General features: G+C 40.2%; 1 protein-coding gene across 1 annotated transcript; it reads right to left on the reverse strand.

The window, feature by feature from the left end:
• Positions 1-1338: 1338 nt before the first annotated feature.
• On the reverse strand, positions 1339-6857 carry dlx3b (distal-less homeobox 3b). The gene is made up of 4 exons (XM_060848513.1): positions 6800-6857; positions 5287-5652; positions 3622-3812; positions 1339-2619 (listed from the first exon to the last, which is right to left on the reverse strand). The coding sequence occupies exons 1-4, from the start codon at positions 6840-6842 to the stop codon at positions 2314-2316; spliced, it is 906 nt and encodes a 301-aa protein (XP_060704496.1). The 5' UTR covers positions 6843-6857; the 3' UTR covers positions 1339-2313.
• Between the last annotated feature and the right edge of the window lie 6027 nt (positions 6858-12884).

The raw sequence follows: 12884 nt of genomic DNA on the forward strand, positions 1-12884 counted from the left end.
TAGTACGGCGCGCTTTTAGGATCGAATAAGCCATAAATTGTCCACTTTATACACAGGCACATAGATGGGGAAATCAGGGCAACTATTCTACGGAATTGTACGAAATAGACCACCTATGGATCTATTTATGTGCAGAAAGGACAGGACAAATACACGCTACAGAATGCCTGCGTTAGAAGCAAATGCATCATCAAGTTTTGAACTATGTACCGAATTGGCTTTGATAGCAATGGCATTTGATGTCCTAATCCTACATTAGAAATACTCCTGGCTTTATTTTTTTTCGGCGAGGCAGAACCTTGAGCGGTAAGCCTGTTAAAGATGCTGTGCAGTAAAATGTGTCAGCGCAGTTACTACCACTGGACCTCAAGTCACATCTGGATTCGGAGTTTGCATGGGGAATTATTGAGAACTACCTGGGGATAGTGACATTTACCTCACTACATGTCCAAACTAAATATTCATTCTGCTGCAATACACTAGGCACAGGCATGAGTGGTGAACTTTGTCACTGGAAATCTTTTCCACTTCAAGTTCGCTTCCAAGTAACTATCCCCTTTTATTCCCGTTCCCCTTCTCTGGTAGACGCATCCTTTTCATTTCAAATGCCGACCTCTGTTACATTCGGTTGCTGAGTTCGGTAAGAATAGGGTTAAACCAGACAGCTCCTGTTGTAGTCAGCCTGGCAATTGCAACAGCTTTGATGCACTTGCTGGTATGTGAGCTCTAGCACGATATTAACCCCAGGCGATGGAGCAGTTTTTTTTCTGGCAGTCGTGCCTAATAAAATCCTGCTCCACGCAACTCAGTGTCTCCACAATGTCTGCCTGGCTGTCGCCTATAGAGCTTTTGCACGCAGCCCTCAAACCAAACTGCCTTTAATAGCAGGAGATGGGTGTACGTTTAACTATTTGTTTTCCATATGCTACCCTTACGTGGGAGTTCTCGTCGGTTTTCATGTGTGTTTTAATATTTCATTGTATTCCGACATTGTATCCAGCCCTGTTGGGGAAAAGGGGCCATTTCGGTAAAGTAAGCCATCTATTAGTCACATTTCCAAGCCTTTCAATCTTAGTAGAATGCAGGTGTAACCCAGGGTCACCATCCTGTTAAATTGTAACTTCTAGAATTTGTACAACTGGGGGTAACGTCGGAGATGGTACTCCGGTTAAGAAAGCAACTTTAGCGGATCGTGAATATTTAATTATTTAATGGCGACTCAGGGGAAAAAAAGAGACCACAGTGTGAATACGGAGTGTAGTTTAGAATAAGCCATCTTGTCAACAGATTTCAAGTTGTCATCATTTCTATTTCCTAAATAAAGAATATGGAAGCAAGTTGTGGAATGATGACTTTTTTTATTATTATTAACATTCTCAAGGACATAGTCAGACAAGCATTTAAAAGATTTATTACAAAACAGAATGTAAGTTAAAACAGAGCTTGGTGCTTCTCGGACATTCTTTACAAGCCAAATAGTTGCAATGAAATTTTCATGATTTTGAGGAGTTCCTCCCAGTGTCACATATATTCTTAAAAATTACCCGCAAGGTTTTTCTTAATTATTACTTTATAGCTGGAGTGTAAAATTTTATGTACACTTTCTTTTAGAAAAAAGATACCCTGATGGAGCATCATAAATAGAGTTCCTGCTATTTGTCCACAGTTTGTACTCCATCGTTTGATCTATTGCAAACTGAATTCCCATTTTACAGTGAATACCATATTTTAAATCATACTGCATCGGACATCGTTCAATGGATACAATATATCTGCTACATCAAACAAACTGGCCACTACTCTCTAATATTATACAGGCAGTAATAATTTAACCACTCCAATAGATCAAAAAAAACTTAAATAATATAACAAAACATAGGCAAAGGAATGCAAAAAAATTGTGTGTTACTGAAATTGGGAAAATTATAACAGTTCAGTGTGCAGCGGAGATCTGACAACTGACAGAGTTACAAAATACCTCGATTTTGTTCCTCATATACAGTTATTGGTATTATGTACAAAACTGCTTTGTTTTACTATAGAAATGAATGGGGGTATATGCTGGAAATTTATTCCATTTTCCTGATGTTTTTAGTTCACTTACAGCCTGGCTCTTCTGCAATGTCGATGTAGTTTTATTCACTACATACCTTATTTATTTTTACATATCTGTGAAGAGTTTTGGCATATTTCTCACCCCCCTCCCCTCACTAAAAGGAGCTATATAGACGCAAGTTGTTGTTGTCATTTTCCAAAACAGCAAGAGATCAAAAGTTCAAATGTTTCAAGGTTTTTGAAGTAAAAATAAAAGTTTTAATAGACTGCTCCAGTACTCTGAGGTGGTGGCTGGTGCAGTGAGTTTGTTGCTGTTAAGTGAGAGCCTGAGGGATGGGGTGGGTACCAATGATTAAAGTCTTCCAGGTAGCTCTGAGATGAATTATGAGGGGTTTGATGTTTGATGGGGTTCCTAGTTGAACTGTGGCTCTCCCAAACGGCTGGAGAAGGTGGTGAATTGCATGCCATCGAGTCGCTGTTGTTAGGACTGTGCTCCATTGTGAGCTCTCCATTTTTGTATAACTTCTTAAACTTGGATCTTCTGTTCTGAAACCAGATTTTCACCTGAGTAGGTGGGAAAGAAAATTTTAAAAAATGAAGTTTGTGGTTAAGTCTTTGTTATTTAGCATAATAGAGAAAGCAAGCAAATTTTAACAAAGGATACCATAAAAATCACTTCTCAGAAATATGTAACTACAACCATTATTACAGGAAAGATTTGCCTCTTTATGGTCACTTAGACTAAAGGACATTTCTTCTATTTCAGTTTTCAGTTTTTAGTACTTTTTATTTAATCCCTGTAATCTTTCAAAGAATAAGCTCATTTTACTACATAGATTCTGTTCTATAATCAGTATTAATCCGAACTCATGCTGCACCCCTCCTCATTCAAATCTTCCATGTATGTACACACACACGGAGAGAAAATGTGGAAAACACATTTTAAGGCTTTTGAAATATGTTTGATTGAAATATTTTCATACTGTTGTGTTGATGCCTTTTTTTTATTATGTAGAAAACTATATATGATTGCAGGTAGGTACAATGCCAGATGTTTTCCCTCTTTGTCACTGATTTAATAAATTTGCTATTTTAAAAACATAATATTATATTAATGTCTGATTACAAATTTACTTTGCAAACTGTTATGTAAAAGCTTTCATCATTACACCACTTTATCTTTTCCAGTGGCAATAGGACAGCAATGATCAATCAATGAAAAAGAAACAAGACCTACAGTGAAAAATGCAAAATCCCATAAATAAGTGAATACTTATTTGGCTACATGGTGCATTCTCAAAAAGGCAATGAAACCAAAGCATGGTAATGATTGGCTGTGAGAAATATTTGGAGAAAGCAGTGTAGTGAGAAAACCATTTCAGGTAACATTGTATATATTGCTAGTATACCTGTTTATAAGCCAGAAAGAAAGGTGACTTGTCTCAGCAGTAAAGCGGGTGTGGAGCAATCACTCCAGATACTTATTGCACCCTCCCAGGTTAAGCCTTAGCCCAAGGGTACTGATGTAAAGGCAGTGGGTGCACCGATACTGTGAATAGAGTTTACCTGTGTTTGCGTAAGTCCCAGAGAGGCTGCCAGTTCTGCCCGCTCAGGTAACGCCAGATACTGTGCCTTTTGGAAGCGTTTCTGCAGAGCTGCCAACTGGAAACTCGAGTATATTGTCCTGGGCTTACGGATCTTTTTAGGTTTCCCGTTCACAATTCGCACTTCAGGCTCTGGTTCTTCTTTCACTGAAACTTAAGCACACACCAAAGAAAAGTTAAACATGGTCTCACAGAATGGTTGAGACTTCACATCATTAAAAAAACACGATGCAGCAATTCAAAATTCACACAAGGCTAAAACAAAATTGTTCTTTTTCCTTCTCATCCAAATTGCAAATGTAAAGTATATCAAATGGGTTGTAGAGTTCTTTAGAAGATTAGAATGCAACTTGAATAGTTGACTGTTTAATAGAAAGATACTTTTAAAGCTCAGTTTGCTATTCTGTTAGTTCAGGCAATGATTCCTTGCATAATACTAATTACAGAAAGAGGGGAGAAACTGCTAATTATTATTGTTGTTAATTATTATTACACGATACAACCCAAAGGATTATTATCTAATTTAAATAGTGAAATCCCTTTTCATGTTTTCCACGTCATTCATATACAGGATAATTTTGTTTACTTAAGGCTTTATGTTTTATAGTGGGCCAATAGAGAAATAAAATCATGGCAGGATTAAAGAAGACATCCCCATACAGAGCACTGACCAGTGCCCAAATGAGGAAGGTGGACTGGGGGCAATCTTTACACTGTGCAACTTGAAATGATGTGGCCAGCTTTAATTTTCTAATCTGCATTTGTCCCTTTTAGAGCTGTGACAAGATGCATTATCGCTGACTAGAAATTAACACTCAACTTTCCCGATCACGATGTACGATTGTTATATTGATGTTTCACAAACTAGTAAAGCAGCAATGCGCCTGAGCCTGAACAAAGCAAGTTCGTTCCCATCAAATGCTGAAAACAAGTCTTGGTCTTAACACCAGCTCGAACCCAGGACTCCTGTCTCGCAACCCTGTTAGGTTCAAATGTTACCGTAAAGAGCTAATCAGGTCTACCAAATTCCTGCTTCATGAGAAGCGTTCACTTTGACTAACTCCTAGTATCACTGAGCACCAATTTAAAGTGATATTTTAAATTTAGTCGAGAACTTAACTTCCTTAGATACTTTGGGTTGTCATTCCTTGGTTGACATTGTCAAATGTGCCTGGTTAAGATCCTTATAATTATTTCGCGCCTTAAAACATTTTGGTCACCATGGATGGTTCCAAAGATTACAATACAAGCCTTAACAAAGCCAAGTGTACTGTAGCATTGGGTAACACCTTACTGTCGATCTAAACGGCGTCAGCCGAAGAGTGAAGTGAAAATGTGTGTGTTGTCTATCAAGTTAGATACTTTATTCTGATGCAGGTATCTCTGCACGGCATGTCAGCTCATCCAAAGGGGGCCTTACAGCGTCTGATAAATTGTGTTATCGCTTTCTATAACACTCCGTCAGGTATAAACATTCACGCACAAAGACTAGACTAACAATCTCCCTCTAACATGCAAACAGGCAACCCTCTCTTTCTGCGAGGGAATGCGACATTATATATGACGAAGCAGCAATTAGTTTGCACTTGGAATGATCCTCGCAATTGGGAATTTCAAGAGACCTTACCTCTCTCGGCCGCCGATAGTTGCGGATCCCTGTTGAAATGGCTGTACTGACGGTACGAATTGCTGTAAGCATACTCGGGTTTTTGGGAATAAGAGCCAGGCCCCGGAATATTGTTCAGATTAAATTGGTGGTACGAATAGTGGTTCACCGGTTGAGAATAGGCTGATGTCGAGTAGTAGTCATGTTGAGGATGACAGGACTGCGCATTATAATAGCCAACATCTGTCGCCGTTGATTCTGGGAGGGTTGGAGAATCTTTCGCAGGGTGACATCCCATCGAACTCTGCATGTCCGTGAGGAGGGCAGGCAGCTTTTTTTCATAGGCTCCACTCATTGTTCCCAACGACCAGATTCTCTCTCTTTTTTCTTAAAATAAAAAAGAAAGACTTTTTTAAAAAAAATACAAAGCTCAAACTATGCACACATCACTGTGCACCAAGGAGATGAGATCCTTACAGCAACTCCAACCAAACTGATGGAAGCGAACAAGCCCGGCGTGCTTAAACCCCTAATTATATGGAACCGAAGGGTGGATACAGGAAGCTTATTGGTTCCACAGATGTCGCCGAGAAAAGCAGTCCAAGTTTTTCAGACTTCCCACGCTCATATTTGTGGAGCCAAGTCTATTATCCCTCTTCCTCAACTATTAAAAGTGTCTGCCTTTTTTTTCGTAGATGCTCCCTGCAAGCACTCATTTGGAGGGGCTTGAAGAATTTAAACAGAACTCGGAGCAAGTTCCGACTAGCACTTCTTCGTTTGTAACTGGTTTGATTTCTTACACACACACACACACACACAGAGACAAAATAGGGTGAGACCCGATCTACTTGGGCGAGGCGAGATGGTGTGGTCGCGCCGGCTTGACATTCTACAGTTTTTTTCTCTTTCAAAAATCAAAGCCTGCAAGGGGAAAAAAAAACAGACAGCGAGGCGAGAGGAGTCCTGCTCGTTCCTGTTCGAGCCACATTTATTGTCATGGCTACGTGTAACTGAAACTTGTGCTGAAAGCTGAAATAAGCTAAAATTTACAGGAAAGGTCGATACAATATATCGGACCTGGATTATACAAATATCCAAACCCTTTTAATCTACAACCATAAACTTTTTAAACCGTGTATACCAACTTTTTAAAAAATATATATGCAGTTCCAACTGAGTGCAGCCTCCCAACTGAGTGTTTTAGTTGCAGGGAACTGGGTGTGGTTTAAACCTGTGTTGCTGGTTTTAGCTGAAAATGTGTTGCTGGTTTTACCATGGTTTCAGACGCCAACATCTAGAATATCTCCACCTTTCTTACTAGGCGAAACACCCTTCCCACAGTGAGGCCGAACATGCTGCAAACCGCTGACATAGTGACTCACGGCGGGGGGGAGGGAGGGAGGTAAACGAGCTGAGGTGTCCCGGACTGTACATGCCGCGGGCACGCAGTGACACCAACATGCGGTGCCGCATGGACCCAGACACCGACAGGGTGACCCTCTCCCCCCACCCTCCCTCCCCCGCCCACGTTTACCTGACCGACCGGGAGACTGAGGCAAATAAACAGTGCGCAGCATCGACCAGGCTCCCCGGAAAGATCTCTTCGCTCGCGGGCTTTGAGGAGAACTTAAATAACTCGGCTCCAAAGTGAATGAAGGGGAAACAAACTTACAGAAAACAAACGGCGGAATTTTGCAAGCGATTAGCACAAAGTTTGAGGAAAGGGACCGGCTAGTTATTTTAGGATGACAGATCCTACAAATTACCACATCTTGTAATATTTCACATCAAACGTTACATTAATGTAAGGTGGTGCTTGTATACCCCCCTTCCTGAATATTTAACAGGAGACATTTTCACGGCCTCTGTCCGTGAAGCTGAGAGCAAACTCCGTCACTAACTGATGTTCAACTTGGTTTCTTTTTCAGGTTTTACTCTTTTCAGCTTCATCCCCACCCCCCCCCCCCCACAAACTATTTCGCATTCTCCCTGAATCTCAAAACAATATTTCATGGATTATAATCAAATACAAGACAAACTGAACCGGGTTCCTGTTCCTTATAGATCACGCAGTGGTTAAGTCATATAGAAAACACCGTGCAAAGTTAGTTTACATTGTTTCAACTCCCGAGATCAGTGTATGCATCGTTCCTTGCAAATGCTACTGAATAACGGAGAAATTACACATTTTCGCTATCACACGGTTGCACTACAAGCTAAAATGCACCTCATATTTCAAATAATGACTTCTAAGAATATTTCTGGCGCTGGGAGATTGAGTTGATAATCAGTAATACTGGCAGATTTGATATACAATGGTGCCACCTAGTGTTCCCTCCGCACAGACTTGGCCCCGTCCAGTATTTGGAGCATAGTTGTGAGTCGCTTATTCATAAGTTTAGCTTCGGTTAATTTTGATTTGTCTGGAACAAATGCTCAGGATAAGCAATCCTACCACCATTATCATCTATCAGACAGAAAGCCTCACGCACCTGAACGCGGCTTAATCAAGTATCTTAACAAATCACCTTTTAAACTTTAAAATAAAACATAAAGAAAAGCTGAGGCTGCAGGAGGTCTGAAGCAAAACAGACCTGGTTGACCGAAGGGCCTGTTCCTGTACTATGCCACATTCTATATTCTAAAAACAGAAACTGCTGAAGAAATTCAACAGCTCTGTCAGCATCTTTGCAAAGAAAGCAGAATTAATGGTTCCAGTCCCAGTGACTCTTCATCAGAAGCTTTCACACTCCATTGAACACTTAACGGTTGTGTCTTCCTGCCGTGAGGCTTCGATAGATAGGATGAGGAGGGTTTTTTAAAAATCCTGGCATATCCTGAAAAGTGACCCTCAAACTGTGAACGGTACTTACTGTTAGACAGTGCCAGGATGTGAACTGGGAGCAACGCTCATTCAAACCTGACAACATTGGGCCCTGCAAATCTCATGTGCACGCTTGCAATACAATGAGCTTTAATAACGTCGCTATCTGCTACATGGTGATACATGAACACAAGAAGAGGTGACACAATCTGTGAGTCAGACCAAGGAAGGAATATTATTCAGGATACCATTCGTGATTTCTAACGTCAACAAAGTCTGTGAAATCATCTGAAACAAAAACGGAAATTGCTCGAGAAATTCAGCAGGTCTGGCAACATTCGTGGAGCGATCAATCGAATTTCCGCCTCCAGACCCTTTGTCAGAACTGTGCAGGAATGATCTGCTTGGATTTAACATATTTTGTTAGATGCCAACGTAAAAGTTCAGCAGCCATTGCCTCTTTTATTCAATGTGATTTTATTTCATTTTCTTTTTGGTGAAGAGCAGAATTGTCAAGGTCTTCGTCAATAATTCTTCACCGAAGCAAACTGACTTCGGTTTTCACACAAAATGCTACGAGTGTTGTTGAAAGAAAACACAGAATCTGTTGAGAAAAACAGTGCTGAAGAAATTATACCGGATTGGGAACATTAACTCCCTTTCTCTCTCCACAGATGCTGCCAGACCTGCTGAGTTATTCACTGTGTTGTGAATATTTAGCTGCCCAATTAGTAGCGAGTGAGGTAAATCAGTATGAACAGGTAGCTTTTTTTTATTTATAAGTGGTGCTGGAAAAGCACAGCGGGTCAGGCATCATCCGAGGAGCAGGAGAATCAACGTTTCGGGCATGACCCCTTTCCTGATGAAGGGCTTATGCCCAAAACGTCGATTCGCCTGTTCCTCGGGTACTGCCTGAATGCTGTGCTTTTTCAGCATCACACTCTGGACTCTGATCTCCAGCATCTGCAGTCCTCACTTTCTCCTATTCATAGGTGCTGCCTAGTAGTCTTGTTTTTTTTTACCCCAGAAATGTTGTTACCAACAGAATCAAAGAATTGGACAGTGATTGAGATGCTGTGATTGATAAAACAGAAACAGAAACAGCTGACAGAGTCCACTTGACAGTCACTATTTGGAAGAATTAAAGACACCTCAAGATAGCGAGTTTTGAGAAGATTTGTAGCTCAGGTTGAGGTTCTGGATGTAGGTTTGCTCACTGAGCTGGAAGGTTCATTTTCAGACATTTTGAGAACATACTAGGTAACGAAACTTCTGAAAATGAACCTTCCAGCTCAGCGAGCAAACCTACATCCAGATACCTCAAGATTTCAAGCACTGACCCATCATCCGCACTTTCTGAATCATTGGGGAGCTGACTGAATGTAACTTCTTATAGCTTAGTTGGTCTGGCGAAAGAAGCAAAAAGTTATTTAAAAACTACATTAGAAACAGGAGTAGGATAAGGCTGATAATCCATTTGAGCCTGTTCCACCTTTCATAGGATCATGGCAGCTCTGACAGTCCCCATGTGCAATTGTCTGCCCTACCCCATTACCCTCGATCAAGAATAAATTTCAGCCTTAAATATATGCAAAGACTCTACCCTCTCTCTATAGCAAAGAGTTCCAAACAGTCTCAACCTTTGAGAGAAGATATTCTTCCTCCTGTCAGTCTTAGATTGGCACCCCTTCATTCTGAGATGATACCCACTGTTCCCAGACTCTCCCATGACAGCCAACATCCTTTATGTTAACTTTTCAGATTGATAACCTTTTGTGAAAGATGCTTCCAGAGCTGTTGAGAATTTTCAATATTCTCTGATGCTATTTTGCATTTCCAGCATCCGCAGCATTTTCTTTCATGTTGGACCTTTCTGTTGTTAATAACAGGTTTCTAATATTCAGGTTTTACCTCTCCAGAGAAATTGTGCACTTTTATGTAGTTAGAAGTGGAGTAAAGGCATTTATATGGACACACAGAATAAGCATTTAACGCTGATTTGAAGCACTTTGAAATTTGGCTGAATTTAGATTTGAAGTCATGCAAAATACACTTAGCAGGGGTCTAAGACCATCTCCAAGAAAGAGTTGAACCATATTGAGCTTTTCCCCTGCTACAATACATCATAAGCAAAGTTTGACTCAATGCCAAGTTTAAAAGCTTAATTCTAATATTTTTGATCTTACCAGAAAATTAACTGCCCCAATGAGACTGGTACTCATAGTACACATAATTCCATATATTACAAAGCCATTTACACACACTGAGGTGTATAACCTAGGGCTTTTACACCAACACAGTATGCAGAGTAATCCCAAAACACTCACTGAAATGTCAATGAAACTTGGTGTAGATGAGTTTAATTTCACTGTGACTACAATTTGACTAAACTAGTAACCACTATTGCAATAAAGGCAGAAGATTCTGAGTTTATGCACCATTTTAAGAGTTGAACATTTAACCTAGGCTGATAATGTAGTAGTAAATTTATAATGTACTGTTGGAGATGCCAATTACAGTTCATGTGCTAATACGAGCATCTCCCCCCACCTATTACAAACATAAATGCCCTTAAAGTTTGATAAAAAGAACAGGAAGTAGAATTGATCAACATTCCTCCCCAGCCACTACACAATGCAGGCCATTGTTTATGGGATCCAGTTTAGAGAACAATTGGCTGTAGAATTTACTTGCATAAAATAATGAATTATTATTACCAAAAGATAATTAAATGGATTCAAGGACTTTTGTGTTTTCCATAGTGCAAGAGTTTTACAAACTTGTTAAAACACACTACTAAACAAGTGTGTTCCATGCTTCAATAAAATTATTTTTGTCCAGTACTTTAAGGAAAATTAACCCACTCATTCTAACTCAGTTAACCCCTTAATTAAAACAGAGAATTAAAGTATATGATAAGAACAAGTCAATTTTAGCATCATCTCAACCACTTTTGATTTTATCTGAATTATCTAAGTCACATTGGATTTAACGAAGATCAAGTTGGATACAGAACTTGTTAATGACTCTACCAGGGCTGAGGCATATTTGTTCTTTGATCCAAATAATGACCATCTAAGATCAACGGCGAGGGATATATTTCTATACAGGACAGTTTTCATAATCATTCACTGTTTTGAAATGAGTAGATCAAAGTCTATCATTCTGAAACTTCCTCAGATAAATTTAAAAGCAAAATTCCACCTGTCAGTGATTTTACTAAAAATCATTTTGCCACAGACACAGAATGGGTAATCCCTTTTAAAACATCAACAGTTTTGATAAAGTATTGATGGGAGGAATCTCACTCACTTAGCGTTGAATGTATTCTAAAATGTAAGTTGAATGCTTAGAAAATATGTTTTGAATTAGCCATTACTTTTCCCCATCTGCCTGTCACACTCGCTTGTCTCCATTTAACCTGTAGAGACTGAGGTGGTGAGCAATTAGATAAGTGGCTCCTGGCTACTCTGTCAGCAGCAGGAATCCTATGAGTTTGATGGAATTCACAGCTTCCATTACAGCAGTGTTCAGATCTTATAAAATAAATCACTGTAAAGTACCCAGTTGTCAGCTGCTCATGGAACTTTAAAAGCAAAGGGGGTGTCCATTAGGTTTCACTTGAAATGGGTTCAAAGTTGTTGGAGCACCTACTTCACATTAGCCCTGATCTAGTTTGAACCCCAAGTCTATTAATAGCTTGTCAGTTGTGAAAAAAGCTGAGAAAATTGGCTGACTCTCATGCAGAACTGTGGGAGCTTTGACTATGAGACCAGGCTGATGCTTCTGGCAAGGGTCCCAAACAGACCAGCAGCAGATGGAATACTACTTGGTTCTTCTGGCTTTGATAAAACTGAATTAAAGTTTCCTGTCCTCTCTTTCAGGCTTTTGGTTGCACATCTTGAAGCCTGGTACAGATGGGTAGGCAGTGAGGGGCACACAACCTATGTAGACATTTTCTAATCTGCTGTTAAGAGATATTAGTACTCACCTCTGGAGGAGGTGGGACTTGAACCCAGGCCTCCTGAGTCAGAAGTAGGGATATTGTCACTGCACCTTAAAAGCCTCTCACATGCTGGATATTTGAACATGTAAATTGGAAGCAGCCATTTAATATTGAAAGCATCTGATTTGCATATTCACCCACCCTCCTTCCTCTTTAAACAGATATGTCACTCACCTATTTACAGACCTTCCTGGAAGTTCTAAATGTGATCCTAAAGCTGAGGAAAGCCTACCTCCCACACCCCATTCTCACTACATTCTACTGAGGGTTCATTGAGGGTACCCTGAGCTGCTGCATCACTGCCTGGTTCAGGAATTGCACCGTCTCGGATTGTAAGACCCTACGACGGATAGTAAGGACAGCTGAGAAGATCGTTGGGGTCCTCTTCCCTACATTACAGACATTTACACCACACACACTACAACCAAAAGGCTAAGAGCATTGTGGAAGACCCCGCACACCCCTCACTCAAACTCTTCTCCCTCCTGCCATCTGGTGGAAGATACCACAGCATTCAGTCTGTCACAGCCAGATTGTGCAACAGTTTCTTCCCCTAAGCTATCATGCTCCTTAACACAGTGTGATGGAATCTTGCCCATTTGAAATTCTTTGCATGACTTCAAATTGCTCCAGAAAAATATCTATTATTTATCATTCTTTGATATACTGTAACTTATGTGTTTTGCACTTATTATGCACTTTATGCAGTGTACAATTGTGTGGTTTGTGCTGCCCATGTAGAACCCTTGGTCCTGGAGGAACACGGTCTCATTTTTACTGTACCAGTTG

The sequence above is a fragment of the Hemiscyllium ocellatum genome, chromosome 32 (assembly GCF_020745735.1).
Source record: "Hemiscyllium ocellatum isolate sHemOce1 chromosome 32, sHemOce1.pat.X.cur, whole genome shotgun sequence".
Classification (NCBI taxonomy): domain Eukaryota; kingdom Metazoa; phylum Chordata; class Chondrichthyes; order Orectolobiformes; family Hemiscylliidae; genus Hemiscyllium; species Hemiscyllium ocellatum.